Genomic DNA, 22,462 nt, shown 5'->3' with positions numbered 1-22,462 from the left:
TGGCCGCAGCATTCTGCACCAGCTGAAGTTTCCGAACCGTCTTCAGAGGTAACCCTACGTAGAGTGCATTACAGTAGTCCAATCTAGAGGTTACCAGAGCATGGATAACTGTGGCAAGGTTCTCCCTGTCCAGATAGGGTCGTAGTTGGGCTACCAGCCGAAGCTGGTAGAACGCATTCCGTGCCACCGAGGCTACCTGGGCCTCCAATGACAGGAGTGGATCTAATAAGACCCCCAAACTACGGACCTGCTCCTTTAGGGGGAGTGTAACCCCATCTAGGGCAGGTCGGACATCACCCATCTGGGCAGAGAGCTCCCCCACCAACAGCATCTCAGTCTTGTCAGGATTGAGTCTCAGTTTATTAGCTCTCATCCAGTCCATTATCGCGGCCAGGCGATAGTACATCAACAGCTTCACCTGAAGAAGATGAAAAGGAGAAGTAGAGCTGCGTATCATCAGCATATTGCTGGAAACGCACTCCAAATCTCCTTATGACCTCACCCAGCGGCTTCATATAGATATTGAAAACCATGGGGGACAGAACTGAACCCTGCGGGACCCCATATTGGAGTACCCAGGGACTCGAGTAATGCCCCCCAAGCACCAACTTCTGGAGACGATTCTTGAGGTAGGAGCACAGCCACTGCCAAGCAGTGCCTCCAACTCCCAAATCCGCAAGTCGCTCCAGAAGGATACCATGGTCGATGGTATCAAAAGCCGCTGAGAGATCCAGGAGAACCAACAGAGTTACACTCCCTCTGTCTTTCTCCCGACAGAGGTCATCATACAGGCGACCAAGGCTGTTTCTGTACCAAACCCTGGCCGAAAGCCCGATTGAAATGGATCCAGATAATCAGTTTCATCCAGGAGAGCCTGGAGTTGGCGAGCGACCACGCGCTCTAAAACCTTGCCCAGGAATGGAACATTCACTACCGGTCTATAGTTGTCAAAATTTTCAGGGTCCAAGGAGGGTTTTTTTAGGAGCGGTTTCACCACTGCCTGTTTTAGACAGAGTGGTACCACTCCCTCTCGTAAAGAGGCATTGATCACCTCCTTGGCCCATCCGGCTGTTCCATTCCTGCTAGCTTTTATTAGCCACGAGGGGCAAGGATCCAGAGCGGACGTGGTCACCCGCACCTGTCCAAGCACCCTGTCCACATCCTCGAGCTGTACCAACTGAAACTCATCCAATAAAACAGGACAAGACTGTGCTCTGGACACCTCATTAGGATCAACTGCTACAATATTGGAGTCAAGGTCCCGGCGGATGTTCGTGACCTTATCTTGGAAGTGTCTCGCAAACTCATTACAGCGAGCTGTTGATGATATTATTGCGTTCTGAGGACCAGAATGTAAGAGTCCCCGAACAACTTTATAAAGCTCCGCTGGGCGGTTGGAAGATGACTGAATAGAGGCAGCAAAGTACTGCTTCTTTGCTGCCCTCACCGCCTTCACATAGAGCTTGGTAGAGACCTTCACAAGGGCAAGGTTACAGCCGGCGGGAGTTCGTCTCCATTTGCACTCAAGCCGTCTCCTTTCTTGCTTCATCACTCTTAGCTCCAGGGTAAACCACGGAGCCAACTGAGCTCTGCAAAGGAGAGGGCGCATTGGGGCGATCGTGTCAGCTGCCCGGGTCATTTCCGTATTCCACAGGTGGACCAGGGTTTCGACAGGAGCGTCAGTTTTATCAGCCAGAAAACTCCCCAGAGCCTTCTGAAAACCCTCAGGATTCATTAGTCTCTGGGGACGGACCATCTTAATTGGTCCTCCACCCTTGCAGAGGGAAGAAAACATTGTGAGTCTAAACCTCAATAGGCAGTTTTACAGGGTGTACATGAGCCAGAGGACTAAACACTGGATTTGGCTACTGATAAACGTTAACGCACACAATACCAAAGCTCTGTAGCTACCGATCAAGTTTCTCTGAGTAACCACAAAATGTTTTATCAAAATGATCTCTAGAGCAGGACTGCACAACCTATGACTAATCATGTCAGCCATGTACTGTGGCCAACCAGGCATTTGATAATTCTCTGTTTCTGCAGCCTCAAGCATGCAGCAAAAAATAAGAGGCTTATGAAGTCCCAGACAGACGGCCATCCATGGCAGTCACCAATAATAATAATAATAATAATAATAATAATAATAAAATTTTATTTGTTAGTCGCCTATCTGTCCAAATTAACGGACACTCTAGGCAACTTACAGCAACAACAAAATACAATACACAATACAATAAAATACAATACACAATACAATAAAATACAACCACATTCATCAATTAAAACTAACATCAAAAACATCAGTTAATACATTACAAACTAATCTAGCTCGAAGTTCCTGTAGGCCTGCCTGAAGAGCCAGGTCTTTAAAGCTCGGCGAAAACTCATCAGGGAGGAGGCATGTCGAAGATCGTAGGGGAGAGAATTCCAGAGGGTGGGAGCCACTACACCACACCAGCCAATATGCACCAGCCGAGCTGTTTTGGCCGGTGGGACCGAGAGGAGATCCTGCGTGGCTGATCTTGTGAGGCGGCTTAATTGGTGATACTGGAGGCGGTCCTTTAGATAAACCGGGCCGAAACCGTATAGGGTTTTAAAGGTCAATACCAACACCTTGAATTTGGCCCGGTAAACTACTGGTAGCCAGTGAAGATCTATCAACACCGGGGTGATATGTTCCCGGCGACGGCTATGCGTAATCAAGCGTGCCGCCGCATTCTGCACCAGCTGGAGTTTCCAGACCATCTTCAAGGGTAACCCCACGTAGAGCGCATTACAATAGTCTAAGCGAGAGGAGACCAGGGCATGTATCACTCGTGGGAGTAGCTGTACAGGAAGGTAGGGTCGCAGCCTCTGTATCAGATGTAATTGATACCAAGCTGCCCGGCTCACTGCCGAAACTTGAGCTTCCATGGACAGCTGGGAGTCAAGAATGACCCCGAGGCTGTGGACCTGATCCTTCAGGGGTAATCTCACCCCGTTAAACACCAAGTCGATGTCTCCCAACCTTCTCTTATCACCCACGAGTAACACCTCGGTCTTATCGGGATTTAGCTTCAGCCTTTTCTCGCCCATCCATCCACTAACGGACTCCAGGCTCTTGGACATGGTCTCCACAGCCAACTCTGGTGAGGACTTAAATGAGACATAGAGCTGAGTGTCATCCGCATATTGGTGACACTGCAGCCCAAAACTCCTGATGATGGCTCCCAGCGGCTTCACATAGATGTTAAATAGCATGGGGGAGAGGATAGAACCCTGTGGCACTCCACAAGTGAGAGGCCAAGGGTCTGAAACCACATCCCCCAATGCTACCCGTTGGTACCTGCCTGAGAGATAGGAATGGAACCACCGTAAAACAGTGCCCCCCATCCCTAATCCCTCTAGGTGGTTTAACAAGATACTGTGGTCGACGGTATCAAAAGCCGCTGAGAGATCCAGGAGGACGAGGAAGGTATATTCTCCCCTATCCAACGCCCTCCTCATATCATCTACCAGGGCGACCAAGGCTGTTTCAGTTCCATGCCCAGTCCTGAAGCCCAATTGGAATGGATCTAAATAATCCGCTTCATCCAAGTGCGTCTGTAGTTGTTTAGCCACCACTCGCTCTATCACCTTGCCTAAGAATGGTAAATTAGAAACTGGGCGAAAGTTCTTCAACTCTTGGGGATCCAAGGAGGGCTTTTTCAAGATGGGCCTTATCACTGCCTCCTTGAGGGCTGATGGCATTGCACCCTCTTCCAAGGATGCATTTACCACCGCCTTGATCCCTTCGCCCAGTTTCTCCTTGCAGCTCACAATGAGCCACGAGGGGCAAGGATCGAGCAGACAAGTGGTTGGCTTCACAGTAGAGAACACCTTGTTCACTTCCTCAGCGAGAAGAGGCTGAAACCACTCCCATCGGACCGGAATGCAACTGGCCGATTCTGGCCCACTACTTGTACCCACGGCGTGCGGAATCGTGCACTTCAGACGCTCGATTTTATCGGCAAAGTGCTTAGCAAATATGTCACAGGAGGCTTTAGAATGTTCCATGGGTTCCTGCGCAACTGGACCGACCAGGCTTCGGACCACTTGGAACAACCTCCTGGGGCAACATTCTGCCGACGCAATAGAGGCAGCAAAGAAATCCCTCTTTGCTGCCTTTGTTGCCACATGGTAGGCCGCTATTGCTACTCTAACCAGTGTCCAATCATCTTCAGTGCGAGACTTCCGCCACCGGCGCTCTAGTCGTCTCACCTCCTGTCTCAGACCTCGCAACCGAGGTGTGTACCAAGGTGCTGTCTGAGTTCTATTCAGGGGGAGAGCACGTTTCGGAGCCACTTGGTCTACCGCCCTGGTAATCTCCCTATTCCAATCCACCACCAGGGTTTCAACCGAGTGACCTTCCGACAGCTCCACATCTCCCAGCGCATTCAGGAATCCCTTAGATTCCATCAGGCGTCTGGGGCGGACCATCTTAATAGGTCCTTGACCCCTGAGGAGGGTGAGTGGCATTGAGAGGCCTATATTTACCAGATAGTGGTCTGACCATGACATGGGGTTAGAAGAAACAGCCCCCATTTTCAGAGCACTACCCTCCCCTCCCGAGACAAACACAAGGTCAAGAGCATGACCGGCTACATGGGTGGGCCCTATATTACTAAGGTGCAGTTCCCAAGAAGTCATGGTTTCAATGAAATCCCGAGGGGCTCCCATGAGAGTGGTCTCAGCATGCACGTTGAAATCCCCCAAAACTAATAAATTGGGGGAGAACAATCGCACAGCCGAGACCACCTCGAGCACCTCGGCCAGGGAGTCTGCTGTGCAGCGGGGTGGGCGGTACACAAGCAGAATCCCTAAACTGCCCTTTGGGCCCAACCTCCAGTACATACAATCGACAAACTTGGTCTCATGGAGGGGAGGTCTGGCAAAAATCAAGGACTCCCGATAGATCACTGCCACCCCCCCTCCCCGCCTACCAATCCTCGGCTGCTGTGCATATCGGAACCCAGCTGGACACATGGCCTCAAGTATGGGAGCCGAGGCCTCGTCCAGCCAATGACTCTTGAAGAGTCGTAAGATTTTTTTAATGGTTACTTTATTAGCTTTAATTGTTTGTTTAGGTTTTCTACTGTAAGCTGCCCTAGGAATTGGTTCTGAAGGTCAAGGTAAAGATATTTGATTTGTGCTGAGAAGCTCTAGAATAACTATGGGTGCAATTAATTCCTTTTCCTGTGCACAACCCATATACAAAGTTAATCAGAATATTTGTTTGATGTGCATCTCTCATATTCTACATTGACTCAATGTTCTCAATACAAATTTCTTTGTAAGAGAACAAATCCAGCTGTAGGTCCCTCAGGGCAACAACTCTCACTTTGTCAACAATGTACATTATGCAAGTGCATTAATGGTGCACTATGGATTGCATCCGATATAGCGCTAAATCAGGGACCCATCAGCAGAAGGATTTTTGCTAAGGAATGGGATCCCCGCCCCCTGCACACACCTTCTACATCTGTTCTAGGGGTAATACTCCCAATCCTCTGCAGCAGATCTGGGGAGGATGCAGTGTACACAGAGGAGGAGAGGGGAAGTTCCATTGTGCTAGCACTAATCCTTGTTTTGATGGGATGCATGAGTAGAACACTACTCTATATTAATAATATACTGATTTCCTTGGATGAACAAAGAGATTTCCAAATGGGAAATTCTTTTGGTAGAGGCAATCAAGCAATATCACCTTAATTTACTGATACCAACTGGTGAAAGATGAAAGAACAGCTATACAAATTGCAGCCATTTACCTGTGGGGCAAGTAAAGGCAGCCTGATGTATGCCAGGAGGTTACTGAGATCCTTCTTTCTTTGTTCCACATCATGTCTCACCCATGTGAGCAATGCATTGAGGATGGTCTCTTCATTAGGAATATTCATATCATCACTTGCTAAAAGCTTTGCGATTTCAGTGGCTGGTAACAATAAAAATTCTTGGTTTCTAATTACCTCCATGAAATGATCCTGAAAGTTTAATCAACAAAACACCTCAATATTAACAGAGAAAAAGATCATATCTGCAGTTATACTTGATAAGTGTTGAAAACTAAGAATTGCTTCCTATGCAGCCTCGCATTCCAGTTCAACAAAAAGTTTGCACCTCTCCTCATGCTCAGTCCCTTGTGGCAAGAAATTGCTGTCACCGTGGCTTTGGAGTGAGGGGGGTAGGCATGGCATGGCAGTGAGGGAAGCTTCTGTATGGGTCTTTTGCGAGGATGGCAATGCAATACTGATGTGGGAGACAGGAACAGTTCTGGGCTGGAAAGCCTGCATCATCACCAGCTTGGCTTTGCAAGCAGAAAGATCTGTGTGCCTCAAAGAAAGGCAGAAGAGGAGAAGCCCAGGCCAGTGAGCACGTATTAGCAGCTCTTGAAGTGACCATCAATGGCTTAAGAGAACTTGGGGAAGTCCCTTCTCCACCTCCTTGGGGATACTTAACGTCTGTGTGCCCCGAGGGAAGGTGGAAGCAGGAAAGCCCACGCCTGCAATCTCACTCTGTCAGCTCCTGAAGAGACCATCAGCCAGCCTGAGAGAAGTTTGTCCTTTTATATTTTGTACCATTTGTTCGTGTTTAAAATGGTAAACTGCCTTGGTACACAAATAAAATATATAAATACAATAAACAATAAAGATACAAATCTTATTCCTTAAAAACAAACATTTCAGCATAAAGAGTATAAAAATTGGGGTATGTTACATTATTTTAATACAGCAGTAGCTTGTAAACTGAAGTGACACAATTGAAATCTGTCTGGCTCATTTACGCTTTAGTACATGAAATGAAATCATGCCAACCCTTCAAGAAACACTAAAAAATGGAAATGGGCTGCCTTCAAGTCGATCCCGACTTATGCCGACCCTATGAATAGGGCTTTCATGGTAAGCGGTATTCAGAGGGGGTTTACCATTGCCTCCCTCTGAGGCTAGTCCTCCCCAGTTGCCTAGGGCCTGCTCAGCTTGCCAGAGCTGCACAAGCCAGCCCCTTATTAATTTTATTATTTATTTATTTTATTACATTTCTAGACCGCCCTATAGCAATAAGCTCCCTTCCTTGTCCGCAACTGCCAGCTGGGGGCAACTGGGCTCCTTGGGACTATGCAGCTTGCCCACAGCTGCACAGGTGGCAGAGCATGTAACCCCTGAGCCACTCACTGTGGGGGTGATCTTTAGCTGGCCCTTACACCCAGGAGACACGAGCGGGAATCTGAACTCACAGACTCTGGACTCCCAGCCAGGCTCTCCTAAGTGAACAACTCAGTTTCATGTAAAGGCCTTAGAAAAAGAGCAGGTACTTTTTACAAAATTTTATGTTCTTGCCAAAATGAAACGTAGCTGCAAATGTGTACATCCTATGTAAACAGTTACTTAGATAACGCTGGATATGGATCAGGGGCAATCAGACTATAAACATAGGTCAAAATTGAAATATTTATTTATTTAATTTGTATCCCGCCCTTCCTCCCAGCAGGAGCCCAGGGTGGCAAACCAAGCACTAAACAAAGACTGTTGACAAGGACCAATCGGTCCTCACATATTACACCTGTTCTGGCCCGTTTGCACTGGTTGCCGATTTGTTTCCGGGCTAGATTCAAGGTGCTGGTATTGACCTATAAAGCCTTACACGGTGCGGGTCCGCAATACCTGATGGAATGCCTCTGCTGCTACGAACCTACCCGTGCACTTCGTTCGACATCTAAGGGCCTCCTCCGAGTACCGACTCATCGAGAAGCTCGGAGGGTAGTGACAAGATCCAGGGCCTTTTCGGTGGTGGCCCCCGAATTGTGGAATAGTCTCCCCGAGGAGGTATGCCTGGCGCCTACGTTGTTATCCTTTCGGCGCCAGGCTAAAACCTTTCTATTCTCCCAGGCATTTTAATTCATGTTAAAGTATTTTAATGTTTTAATGGTTTAGTGATCTTAATATTATATTATTGTTATTATGTATCTGTATTTTTATATTTCGTAATTTTTGTTGATTTATTGTATTATCTTATGCTGTACACCACCCAGGGAGCCGTTGGTTATGGGCGGTTTATAAATGAAATTAAACTAAACTAAACTAAACTAAACTAAACTAACTAAAACACTTTAAAACATCATAAAAACAAATCTTAAAATACATTAAAACAAAACAGCATTAAAAACATTTTTTAAAAAAAAACTTTAAAAAAGGATTAAAACGTTATTAAAAACATATTAAACAATTCTGACACAGATGCAGACTATTATGTACATTCCGTTCATATTTTAAAAGCCTTCAGAAGAAGCAAAACAGTATCGCAATACAACAGAAAGTGGTGTTGTGGGACACCTGCTCATCCCTTTGATTGCTGACCTGTGGGGTTCCACCAGGTTCTTTTCTGTTCCCCCATGCTGTTTACCATCTATGTGAAATTGCTGGAGGGTCATATGGAGATTGGGCATTTGCATCATTAATATGTGGATGACACCCATCTCTCTCTCCTCCCTTTCCATCACATTCCAGGGTAGTATTTCTTCTGAAAACACAGGTACATAGTTTGTGGATTCTTCTGGGTCCAGCTTTAACTAGAAGTGCCTTTTCCCATCTTAGGGAGATGTGTCAGCTATGCCCATTTATGGAGGAAGCAATGGTGACACATGCCTTCATTACTGTACATCACAACTAGATTACTGCAATGCATTCTGCATTGGGCTGTCTCTGAAAAGCATTCAAAAGCTTCAACTTGTCCAAAATGCAGCAGCCAGATTGTTGACTAGAGTTGGTATTGGAGCAGGTCACCCATTGCTGAAATGATGGCACTGGCTCATTATTTTTTTTTGTGACCAATTCAAATTGCTGGTTATCACTTTTAAAGGCCTACATTAGTGGTTCCCAAACTTTTTCTCTACACAGACTGCTTGAAAATCACTGAATGTCTTGGTGGACCATTTAGGCTGTAATCCAATACATGTCTACTCAGAAGTAGAAGTGGATTCACTGAGACTTGCTCCTACATAAATGCGTATTGGATTGTAGCCTTAATGGTTTTTCTGCCTGTTGGAGATGCTGTATGATTTTTAATTACATTTTGTTGCTTCTTTTATTTCCTATATACAATTCAATCTGCAATACAATGAAGTATAATATAAGAAATACAAATGCAATAAATGTGAATTTTTAATGAGATGGATGTGGCATCTCCCGTCTCCAACTACAAATCCACAGACATGTCATATCGTAGACTGCCTGAATGAAGCACAGTTTGGGAATCCCTACCCTACATAATTTTCAGTCCAGACTGCCTTCTTCCCTGTTAGTCTGCTGGCTGATGAAGATAATCTAGAGGACTTCGTGTCAGTTTCAAGCTCATGCTTGGTTGGAAGGGAGATGTTCCCTGTTGCTGCATGCAGACTTTGGAACTTCCTACCTAGGGATGCTCATCTTGTCCCTCCGTGTGGCCTTCTGTTACAGCATTAAGACCTTCCTATTTAAGAGGGCCTTTTGACTTTTAGATCAGGGATAGGGAACCCATGGTCCTCCAGATGTTCTGGAATTCAACATCTGTTCATCACCCCTGATTTAGAGGCTGGATTTTCATCACTTGTGTACCATAATAATATGCCATCATTCTGGTTTTTAACTGGCTATTTTATGTTGCTTCTTGCTGCAGTTGCTTTAAGTCATTTTACTGTTGGCTTTCATTGTTGTTTGTTCCTTGTATATATTCCTGTTTTTATTGTGTTGTATTTTACCAATTAAGCCATCTTTTTAAAACTATATTGAGGGAAGGCTGAGTATAAATATTTTAAATAAATAAAACAAACAAACATGCACAAATGCTCCACTGCTATGCTTTTTCTGGAATTTACACCATTTCAAGCACAATGCATAATTAATTGTTTTTAATAAGGTAGAGTTTAGCATTGGTATAGGTACACTGAACTCGTATTACAATACTTTTAAAAACACATATCAAGTGGTTGCTGGTTTTAGCGTTAAAACTAGTTCAAAGCAGGGAAATGCTAAGCAAATGAAATTAGTATGGGATTTATTCTAAATGAAGATTCAATTGAACTACATGTTTCCATTCCGCTTCCATGGCAACATTCATTTCAAACCATTATTACTAAAATCGAATTTCATGTCTCTGTTGGAACTAAGCAACATTTAAAAAACAGCTAGTGAAAGGATTCATCTAGCACATCTAATTACTCTGGAAAGCAGCTTCTTAAAATCCATCTAATTTAAATTCCATTCCTGACAAACTATTAAAGGCTATAATTGTGTCACTGTTTATTTCAGTGTCAATAGCTTTAATGTAGCTATTTCAATGGCCATAGCTTTAAGGGAACTGGTATAATATGTCTCAAGAGCTTCTTAACAGGGGGAAATGGTGCATCAAAAACATGCAAGAAGTAGGAAGACAAATAATCAGCAGGAACAACTGGGAAAAACAAAAAGGATACTTTGCCTGAAGAAATTCTTGAAGTGAAATCAAAGGTAGTCACAATTTTAACTGTTTGGTTTTAACATTGTTCTAGGCAGATCTCACACAGACAGAAAGGAAACAATCCAGTTTACTGCAATACTGCATCGGCACACTCAGGCTTAAGAGTCCTGTTTTCCCCACTCTCTGCCTATGCAAACATGGTATGCATAACAGGGTATGCTATTGTCTTGATACAAGTTACTTGTACTCTGGTACTGTGCCTGTAGCGCACAGGATCCTCCTCAAAGTGTGCAGCAGGTCAAAATGTCCAAACCTACCTCCCATTACATGGGCAGATAAAGGCAAAGGATGAAGTGCAAGGTATTAGACCAGAGAATTACCCAAATGAAACTGATTGGCAATAAGTCAGGGCAGACAAAAGAAAGTACTTACCTACACAGGATAATTAATTAATGGATATGCCTGCCAAAAGATGCAAGGATGGACAGTAGCTTAGATGGCTTCAAAGGGCATTAGACACACTTATAAAGAAAGTGTCTACCAATGGCTATTCACCATAATAGCTAAATGGAAACTCTATGTACTTCTGAATACCAGGTGCCACTAACATAGTCTTAATATATTTTAAACCACCTTTATCTCTCATAGTGGGACTTATTTCTGAGCAGACATGGCTGGAATTGCAGCAATAGATGGCTTTGTGACAGGCCATTAGCCACTTCATTAACTTTGTCTTAAAGTGCCACAAGACTCATTTTTTTTGCTGCAGAAGACTAACAGGGCTACCCCTAGAACCTCATTATGTTTGAAAGGGGACAAACAGGGACAGTAACTCATTTGTAAATATCTGTTGACAGCTGAGATATGCATATCTGTTGTTCACTAGCAAAGACTACCAGTGATGAAACAATGATCCTTCAACATTAACTTCGCTGGACTGGCCATGTTGTTCGAAAGCCTGATCACCGTCTTCCAAAGCAGCTACTTTACTCCCAACTTAAGGATAGAAAATGGAATAACAGTGGACAGCAAAAGAGGTTTAAAGATGTTCTTAAAGCGAATCTTAAAAAATGTAACATGAACATTGGGAACTGGGAATAATAATAATAAAATAATAATAAAATTTTATTTCTAAGCCGCCTATCTGGCCGAATTAACGGGAAGTCTTGGGCCATGAATGTCCCAAGTGGAGGTCAGCTATTATCAAAGGTGCTATGGACTTTGAAGAAGCACAAATACAGGGCGAACGGGAGAAACGAGCTAAGCGGAAGGCACGTCAAACAAATCTTCACTGCGACCATCCTACATCTGGAAACCTATGTCCTCACTGTGGGAGGCTGTGTGGATCCAGAATTGGCCTCCACAGTCACTTACAGACCCACTGTTAAAGACCTTATCTCTGAAAACAACCTTATTTGGCCACGAGTGATCACTAATGAATGAATGACATAAAAATATATTCACTAACAGGCAAAAAAGCTTGCAGTTTAAGAATGTACCTATAGCCAACAGATATTTCTATCAAACTTGAAAAAGCAGGGAAATTGGGCAGCTATAGTGAATGCACCAGGGGAGCAGAAGACCTGACCTCCTATCTGAGATATTGTACTGCCCTACAAATTTGTCAAAATGCAAACACAATTTGGGTTGGTCTTTCACAGTCCAATCCACTTCCTGTGTAGCTTGGAAGAATTTGGTAACATGTGCCTCTAAGCATATGGTTGATTGGGTGGGTGGACACTGGGCAGAGAGGAAGCCCCTTTCCTTTCCAAAAGGAAAACCCTGTGAACAATATCATTCTTTTTTAGCATTTCCCCCACCTTTTTATTCTACAGCAGGCACATGTAGTCTCCCACCTAAATTTAAACCAAAGCTGTCACTGGCCACATCCACACCAGACCTTAATTCCACTTTAGATAGTCATGGCTTCTCCCAAAGAATCCTGGGAAGTGTAGTTAGTGAAGGGTGCTGAGAGTTGCTAGGAGACACCCTGTTCCCCTCACAGAGCTTTGATCAGAGTGGCTGACTGTTATTAACTACTCTGGCCACTGTCTAAAGTGAAATAACTGTCTAAAGTGAAATAAAGGTCTGGTGTGGCTGTGGCCCCCTGATTTGGCAAGCCAAACAGCTATGAGTCTGGCTTTTAGAACACTGACAGTTGGTTCTTACTGAACATGCCCAGGCTTACCATAGACTCCAATGCTAAATTTCTTAAATTAATTAAAAATCAGCCAGGCATTTTTTTAACTTTTAAACGGCAGAAGATGAAGGTCAGAGTATGGGGTAAGGTCAGTAATAGGATTACAGGTTGATTTTTAATTAATTTCAATAAATTATGAGAACACTGACAGAAAAAAGTCAGACAGGGGTCTGAGGTTTTTTTCTCTCTTTTTGCACTTTGAACTATCAATTCTCTCTGACTATTGTATCACCATGAAAATTTAGAGGGTTGTTAAGCAAGCGTTTATTGGTAGACGCCAGGGTTCAGATCCCTGATCAGCCATGAAGTTCGCTGGGTGACCTTGGGCCAGTCAATTTCTCTCAGCTTAACCTACCTCACAGGGTTATTGTGAGGATAAAATTGTGAGGAAACCATGTTTGTATGCCACCTTGAGTGCTCTGGAGGAAAGATGGGATACAAATTTAATAATAAATAAATAATAAACGCACTTCACATATATTATCTCTACATATACTATCATCTCAGATATCATACCATCTGTCCTCTAAGGTAGATAAGTTTTGTTTTTATGTCAGACATAGAGCGGCTTGCCTAAGAAAAATCAGTTCATGGAAGAGGTGAGATGTGAAATGGGGTTTCAGCTCATTAAGGATGGGTTACAAATTCTACTACTACTACTACTACTACTAATAATAATAATAAATCAGCCATTCCAGTTATTCAGGGAACAGATTCTATAATATATGAAACATCCTAATTTCCCCCCCATTTCCTTAAAAAGGAAAATAAACCCTCAATCAACAGACTGTAGATGCATATATAATCAACATACCATGGTGTAATTGTGGGCTACTTTGTGCAAATCTGTGCAACCCTGTGCATCGGCAAAGGACCGGATTCCAAGGCAATTTGATGGATGAAGTTGCTTCATTAAAAATTTACAGCAAGCTTCTACAACCTGAGAGAGCTGGAGAATACATGCTGTAGATAACAGGCACTCAATATTATCTTCTTTTAATTCAAGGCGACCTAAGATAGTTAGAAAAGGTATGTTATTTAGGAAATAATAATATCATAAGAAGAGCTCTGCTAGATCAGACCAAGAGTTTATCAGTCAGCATCCTATTTCAAAGAGCAGTCATACCCAGCCTGGTGTTCTCCAGGAGTTTTGGACAACCCTCATCATCCCTGACTGATGGCCACATTGGTGAGATTGATGTGAATAGCAGTCCAAAACATCTGAAGGTCCTCAGGTTGGGGAAAGCTGAGCCAGGCAAACGTTTTCAGAAAACTAAGAAGCTGGACATGAAAGCAACAGGCATCCCATGCTTATTCACCAGCATCTAACATTCAGAAGTATGCTTCTTCTGAACATAAGGTTCCATTTAGCCATCGTGACTAATAATCATTGGCAGACTAAGCCAATAATCTATTGGCAGATCTAAGCCAATAGCTAATGCCACACTTAAAGCAATAAATTCCATGAAGAATGCATTGTGTGATGAAGTATTTCTTTCGGGTTGTCCTAACTCTACTGCGCAATCACTTTCTTTGAGTTAACTGAAGTCCCAGGGGAGGGGAGGGGAGGGGAGGGGAGGGGAGGGGAGGGAAAACTCTCTGGGATGGACCCAGACTAAAGATGCAATCCGATACATGCCTACTCAAGAGTAAGCTCCACTGGGTTCAATGGGACTTACTCCCGGGTAAGTGTTTACTGGATTGTAGCCTAAGTAAGTTAAACTTGAAATCAATGGGACACGTTAGCAATGACTTTGGTTCTATTGATTTCAATGGGGATCAAGTGGAAGTGCATATTGTTTAGTCTGAATCCAACTCCCTCCCTCCATACCATTCAAAATGTTACAAACCTATCATGTCCTCCGAAGTCATATTTTTTTCTAAATTAAAAACCCCAGATGCATTAGTCTTGTCTCATAAACCAGCTCCTGGCCTCCAGCATAGACACCTTTGTATCCATGAGGGTGGATGTCCCTAAAGGGCAGGAGCTATGTTGCCACCTCAGAGGGTGAGCCCAGGTTTGGGCTGCATCCCTGGCCAAACAGAAGAGCTTTTCTCCTGGACCACACACAAGAAGTGCCAGAACTGGGGAAAGGCTCAGAGTTTTTACTGTTTTCCCTATTTATCTATTTATTTAATAAAAATTAATACCATAAAACAGAATAAATCCAGAAATCTAAAATAACTAAAAAACTACAAAACAAAACCAGAATAAACCAAGAACAGAGAACATAAGGAGAGCCCTGCTGGATCAGACTGAAAGCCCATCTAGTCCAGCATTCTGTTCTCTTAGTGGCCAACCAGAAGATAGCACTTTAAAAGATCTAAAGAACACTAAAAACACTTTCTAAAAAGCCTGGGAGAATAAAAAGGGCATCATGTGACACCAAAAAGACCATGCTGCAGGTCCTCTCCCTCTGACTGTTTTTATTCTGGTGGTGGTCTTTTGTTTGGGCAGAGCCTACTATCAGTTGTATCCAACTAAGTCCTACTCAGAGTAGACCCATTAACATTAATGGGCCCAAGGTATTCATCTTCATTAATTTCAATGGGTCTACTCTGAGTAGAAGCCCTCCGTGGCACAGAGTGGTAAGTGGTGGTAACACAGCCGAAAGCTCTGCTCACGGCCGGAGTTCGATTCCAATGGAAGTTGAATCTCCGGTAAAAGGGGCCAAGGTCCACTCAGCCTTCCATCCATCCGTGGTCGGTAAAATGAGTACCCGGCATATGCTGGGGGGTAAAGAAAGGCCGGGGAAGGAACTGGCAATCCCATCCCATATAAACGGTCTGCCTAGTAAACGACGCAAGACGTCACCCTAAGAGTCGGAAACGACTTGCACTGTAAGTGCGGGGACACCTTCACCTTTTTTTTCACTCTGAGTAGAACTAGCACCAGATTCAAATGTATACTCCTTTGCTGTGAGCATTTGTTGGGTTGCTGGTTGGGAAGTTGGGAAGGAATTTTATCTGTCTCCTTGACCACTGGGAACCTGTTTTTTTACCTTCCTCAGAGCAAACACACACCCAAAATCCTGTTTATTACAGTTGACTTAGTTTCTTTTCTGCATTTAATTTCTCACTGCTGGTGTTGATGTTTAGTGGATGAGGAGGGACCATAACCAAGTGGCACCATCTTGAAGGATTCTTTTAATAGCCTGGGAATGGTGGGCCAGCTCACCTCTGACAGCTAATGTAACACACCTCTGGACAATGCCTACAAATGGCCCATGTCACCTGCCATCCTCAACATCATCTGCAGTCCCTATCCGATCTGTAGCTAATAAGTTTTTGTCCCTATTTAAACCCAGTTCTGTGCAGTTCTCAACCTCTATGTCTTTCCCACTACAGGCACAAAAAGATAATGCAATGTCTTGACCATTCTGATTATGATTTTCAGCATCTTTTCCAGCTATAAAGAATGTGACAACCAGACATGTATGCTGTAGGCCAAGCATCACAGATTAATAGATTTATATAAAGGTTTTATGATGCAGGCAATTTTAATCCAATACCTAAGAATTCTAACAAGTTATTTGTCTTTTTACTGTGTTATACAATTAGTTGTTATTTTCATTGATTCTTTCCTAGGGACAGTCACAGCCAGTTCAGTAAGGATACCCATGTATATGGGATATATGTGAAGTTGGGGTTCCATTCCACGTTATACACACAAGGAGTGGGGAGAAAATAAACATCCAGCTTTCTTATGTGAGCTGCTCCACAAACTTTGAATATAAAGATGGAATTTGATGCTCATTAGGCACAGAACATTAGACAACTTTACCTTTACAGGCAATTTTCATTACCTGTATATGCATATTGCACCAAAGCCCATAGTGCATTTGGCTCAACACCTTCCATTTTGATTTCTTCTTGTCTCGCCTCTCTTACATCATTAGTAAACATAGCTGCAAAGTAGTCTGAGACAGAGGACAACACCAATCTGTAACCATATGAAATAGAAGTAGGAATGAAAAAAAGGGCAATCCAATATACGCTACTGGCTTCATTATTTTGCCCCTTGAAGGATGAATATTTTTGAAAACATTTTAAACTTGACAAACTATGTGATGATCATTACCTCTATAAAAAAATACAGTTTATTAATCTACCTCTTTAGTGCCTTGCAACTTCACCATGCATGAAGAAATACCACTTGAACAAAGCTAATCAAGTTTTTAGAAATATATGAAAAATACTGCCCGCAAATATCTGCTTTTTGGTGAAATGCAATTCAATGGGTGCCATAATCCACCTCCTCAAAGTGGTAATAGACAACCAAATGGCTGGGGAATTTTCATGAATGAAAAATGGGGACAAAAAGTTAGTCACAGTTAAATTCAAATATAATTTAGCATATAGATCACATTTCCCATTATTTATTTATTTATTTAAATATCCCTAAGCTGCACCTTTCATAAAAGTATAACAAAGCAGCATTATAATAATGAAAACATGATAGAATTAAAAACCAAAAAACATAGTTAAAACAATAACAGAGACATCCATAAGCACTGCAGTGGTTGGAAAAATCTGTGTTAAAAGTCCTGTTTAAAAGTTCAGTTTTCAGGAGATGCCTGATGAAAAGAAAGGATGGTTCCTGCTACACCTCTACTGGTAAGGAGTTCCCACAGGGCAGAGCCTGCCACACTAAAGGCTCAGTCCCTGGTGGAGGCCAACCAAACCTCAGGGGTGTGAGGAACCACTAAGAGTACCCATCAGTGATCGAGATGGAACATAGGGAGTCAGGCGGTCCTTAAGGTATTTTGGGCCCAAGTTGTTTAGGGGTTTGTGAATTAACACAATTGGCCGGGCAGCAAATTGGCAACCAGTGCAACTCTTTCAGTAGAAGGGTAACATGTTGCCAGTAATCTGCTGCAGCTTCTGGATCAGATACAAGGGCAACCCCATTTAAAGTATGTTACAGTAACTGAACCTGGAGGGTACCAATGCAGTCCAGGAACAATTGCAGTTGGCATACTAGCCAAAGCTGGCAGAAAGTACTCCTGGCTACAGAGTTCAGTTGAGCCTCCAGTGACAGAGATGTTTTAAAGAGTACCCCCAAACTGCATACCTGCTCCTTCAGAGGGAATGCACCCCATCCAAGACAGGGAATTGACCTCTCTGCCAGACATGGTAACCACCCACCCACAAGGCCTTCATCTTTCCAGGATTTAAGCTCAGTTTATTGACATTGTCCACTACTGCACCTTGGCACCAGTCCAGGGCTTGCACAGCCTCTCCTGATTCAGATGCAATGGAGAAACAGAGCTGGGTACCATCAGCGTTCTGACAGCATTTTCCCCCAAAGCTCCTGATGACTGCTCCCAATGCTTCATGAAAATTTGAGAAGTACTGAGGACAAGATAGTACCCTGTGGTACTCTACTATAGATACCAGGGGGCCAAGGTGCACTCTCCTAATACTACTCTCTGGAAAGGACGTTATAGGTATGAACAGACCCACCACAGTACAGTGCCACCAATGCCCATCCTACAAAGCCAGTCCATAAGGATACCATGGTAAATGGTACTGAAAGCTATTGAAAGATCAAGCAGGAGGAGCAGGGTTACATTTCCCTTTCCTTCTCTCTATAAAGGTCACCCATCAGGGCAACCAGGGATGATTTGGTCCCAAATCCAAGCCTGAACCCAATTGAAATGGATCCAGATAATCAGACTCATCCAGGAATGTCTGCTGCTGTTCTGCCACAACCTTCTCACCTTTCCCAGGGAGGCCGTATTTATGACTAGACAATAGTTGTTACAATCCATTGGGTCCAGGGTCATTTCTTTCAGTAGTGGCTGCACTACTGCCTCACACAAGGAGGCATTTACCACTCCCTGGACTCATTGGGTCAGCTCTCCTTGGCTTGATTTTGATAGCCATGAGAAGCAAAGATCAAGAGGGCATGTAGTTCGACGCATTCCGGCAAGCACCCTGTCCACATCATCAGGCCTTATAAACTGAAAGTGATCCCACAAAGTCAGGGTAGATGTAGCATTGGACGCCTCAGCTACAATTGCAACCACAATGGCAGTTCTAAATTACTGCAGAGTTGAGTGACTTTATCCTCAAACTGATATGGCAAATGGTCACAGCAGGCTTCCATTGCCTCCAAAGACCCGTCCCTACCAGCAAATGAAACCAAATTCCAGATGACCCGGAAGAGCTCTGCTGGACAATTACTTGAGGATGCAATAGAGGCCGTGAAGTAAGCCTTCTTTGTTGCTCCTATTGCCACATGGTAGGTGCAATTGTGCTCTCTACCCAGTGTTTGGTCAGCCTTGGAGTGAGTTCTGTGCAATTGGCACTCTAGCCGTCGTCCAGCCTGTTTCACTGCATGCAGCTCTCTAGAGTACCAGGGGGCATTGTGGGCTCCATACTGCCGGAGTGGGCACTCAGGAGTAATTGTGTCGATAGCCCATAGCATCTCACCATTTCACAGTGAGAAGAGAGCCTCAACAGGATCACCAGCTCTGTCCACTGGAAAGTCCCCTGGAGCATTTAGGAATCCATCAGGATTCATAAGTCTCCAGGGGCAGACCATCTTTATTTATTTTATTTATTATTTAATTTATATCCCGCCCTTCCTCCCAGCAGGAGCCCAGGGCGGCAAACAAAAGCAGTAAAAACACTTTAAAACATCATAAAAACAGACCTTAAAATACATTAAAACAAAACAACTTTAAAAACATTCTTTAAAAAAGCTTTAAAAACATCTTAAATAAAAATGGTTAACAAAACATATTGCTTAGGGAAAAAAAGTTTTTTTTTAAAAAAAACCTAAAAGCAATTCCAACACAGATACAGAATAGGATAGGTCTTAACTTAAAAGGCTTGTTGAAAGAGGAAAGTCTTCAATAGGCGCCGAAAAGATAACAGAGATGGCACCTGCCTAATATTTAAGGGGAGGGAATTCCATAGGGTAGATGCCACCACACTAAAGGTCCGTTTCCTATGTTGCGAGGAACAGAGCTCCTGATAAGGTGGTATCTCCAAGAGGCCCTCACCTGCAGAGCACAGAGTGATCGACTGGGTATATAAGAGGTAAGATGGTCTTTCAGGTATCCTGGTCCCAAGCTGTATAGGGCTTTGTACATCAAAACTAGAACCTTGAACTTGGCCCAGTAGCAAATGGGCAGCCAGTGCAATTCTTTCAGCAGCAGGATGACATGTTGGCAATACCCTGCCCCAGTGAGCAGTCTTGTCGCCGCATTTTGCACCATCTGCAACTTCCGGACCAACCTCAAGGGCAGCCCCACATAGAGCACATTACAGTAATCCAGCCTGGAGGTTACCAGTGCGTGGACAACAGTGGTCAGGCTATCCCGGTCCAGAAACGGCCGCCGCTGTCTCACCAGCCGAAGCTGGTAAAAGACACTCCTAGCAACGGAGGTCACCTGGGCCTCTAATGACAAAGATGGATCCAGGAGCACCCTCAGACTACGAACCTGCTCTTTCAAAGGGAGTACAACCTCATCCAAAGCAGGCAACCAACCAATCATCTGAACTCGGGAACCACCAACCCTCCGTCTTGCTAGGATTCAGACTCAGTTTGTTGGTCCTCATACAGCCAACCTATCCATCTTAACTGGTCCCCCACCATTGCAGATGGGGGATGTCTACCTTGAGTCCAAACTTTACCAGCAAGTGGTCTGACCATGACAAAGGAGTCACAGAAACACCCCCCGTTTCCAGACCCCCCCTCTCCCCAAATCAAGCAAAGACAAAATTATCAGCAGAATCAACTAGCAGCTGAAAAGTAATCAGACATTTACAAACAAATCTTTTGGTATGGCTTATAGCAAAACAAATAAAAATAAGTTACCCTGCCTACAAACAAGTGGATTGACTAGTGTGCATCAGCAGCTACTTCTTCCTACCAATGAAATGTTCAAGAAATTGGTAGAGCAATAAAACTGCCTATGCTCTTCATTTTTTCCTGGTGTTTTTAATTACTGCAAAGACTTATTTTCGGTAAGACTTTTGTGTTGACAACTACTAGGGGGGAAAAATCTAACTTGGAATTGCCACAGGAATATATTTTAAGTGGATTATCTACAGAACTTTTTTAAACAGTTAATTTTGGAAATTAGTTATATCTTAAGAAGGGTCTAAATGTATATTTACCTGTGTGCTGGAATACGGCGGTCCCCAGCAACTAATACAACATCACACAATTGTTTGTGTCTCAGGTAATTTTCCATCTTTTTAAAGGTTTGCTCTGCATGATTGAGTGCTTGAAAAAATTCATCAGATGTACAAGGCTCCATTGTATGACACGATGACAGAGTCTGGCTGCTATTGGAAGTTCTGAAAGAATAATACATATATATTTAAAACTCTTCATATTCACAGCCTTCCATAAAAAACTGAAAATATATTTACATTATGCATTTTAGAAAATATAAGACTAATTTATTTATTTATTTATTTTATTAAATTTCTATACCGCCCCATAGCCGAAGCTCTCTGGGCGGTTCACAACACTAAAACATCAATATACAATATACAATAAGCCACAAAGAAAACAATTTAACACACCAAACTACAAAAACACTAGCATACTAAAATACTGAAGTGTGAAAATATTAAAATGTTAAAAAGTTAAAGTATTAGCTGTTAAAATGTTAAAAATGTTAAAATGCCTGGGAGAAGAGGAAGGTTTTAACCTGGTGCCGAAAGGATAGTAATGTTGGCGCCAGGCGTACCTCGACAGGGAGATCGTTCCACAGTTTGGGGGCCACCACTGAGAAGGCCCTTTTTCTTGTTGCCATCCTCCGAGCTTCCCTCTGAAGCTTCACTTGTATGAGTTTTTGACAAAGTACAGAATCTCTAAAACCTTCTTCCATATAAGACTTACTGTGAGTGACAAAATATTGGCTACTCTGCTAGTGGCACATGTGATCAGATAAACACTTTTCTCATCCCAAAAGTTGTAACTCTTACAGCATGTAATCATTGGATTCCCACCAATAAAGACATCCAACTGCCCATGTAATCCATTTATATTATTCAGTTTCAATTTCCAAGTGTAACTTAGTCACTTAGCACAACGTGGAGTAACCACAATTCATGACCTAAGCAACATGTCACCAAAATACATTAACATTTTTAATGCCTCTTGCACACCTCTTGTATTGTCAATGCCACGTTATTTTCCCATTGATTTTTTTAAGGGCAATTAAAAAACTAGCTATATCTATGCAAATAATTAAAAATGACACATCAGTATTTTTACAGAACAGTGTACTGAAGAAGTCAGAATAGCTAAGCAAGAATTCTTTGCGTTAGAGGATGTTTTACACTTTTGCTGCTAGGAGTATGCAAAACAAAAACAATTATCGAAAGAGATACTGAAGTACAAGAGTCATTTTATGAGCTCAGTCATCCCTCTGAAGTCAACGGGAGCACCATGTTAATGAACATCTTGTGCCTGGGAAAGTGGTTAATTGATCAGCAAAGATGCAATTAATGGCACTGGCATTTATGTGATCATAATTAGGTTTCAAAATTAACAGACTATTAAGAAGATGTATAGGTGGATGGAAGAAGAAAAGCAGCAGTGACCTCTAGCTTACCTAGCCAAACCAGCTAGAAGCAGAGCAGCAGTTATTGTCAAGGGAGCTATAGGCAGTATGTATGTGAAGGGAAGACACCTTTGCCTCCTTCCGTGGGGTAAAAATACCAAACACACATTGCTTACTGGAAAAAAATATGGGTAGATGCCATCCCACCTATGCCCCACACTTCAAACGAGTACTGGCCATACAATAGTTGGAAAGAGGGACCATCATCCACTTCTAG

General features: G+C 43.2%; 1 protein-coding gene across 9 annotated transcripts in view; it reads right to left on the bottom strand.

The window, feature by feature from the left end:
* Window positions 1–22,462, bottom strand: part of KLHL5 (kelch like family member 5) — a 77,280-nt gene that overhangs the window by 14,293 nt on the left and 40,525 nt on the right. For 8 of the 9 annotated variants that reach the window (XM_061584241.1, XM_061584246.1, XM_061584242.1 and 5 more), the window contains 4 exons: window positions 20,786–20,968; window positions 16,459–16,595; window positions 13,467–13,663; window positions 5,793–6,005 (listed from right to left, as the gene is read on the bottom strand). In XM_061584241.1, coding sequence (XP_061440225.1) covers window positions 5,793–6,005; window positions 13,467–13,663; window positions 16,459–16,595; window positions 20,786–20,968 — 730 coding nt within the window. The remainder of the gene's footprint in view (window positions 1–5,792; window positions 6,006–13,466; window positions 13,664–16,458; window positions 16,596–20,785; window positions 20,969–22,462) is intronic. The other variant, XM_061584250.1, reaches the window with a different exon arrangement.

Source organism: Rhineura floridana, chromosome 9 (assembly GCF_030035675.1).
Source record: "Rhineura floridana isolate rRhiFlo1 chromosome 9, rRhiFlo1.hap2, whole genome shotgun sequence".
Classification (NCBI taxonomy): domain Eukaryota; kingdom Metazoa; phylum Chordata; class Lepidosauria; order Squamata; family Rhineuridae; genus Rhineura; species Rhineura floridana.
Note: the sequence above shows the minus strand (reverse complement) of the source record. Positions and strands in the feature narration are given on the sequence as shown.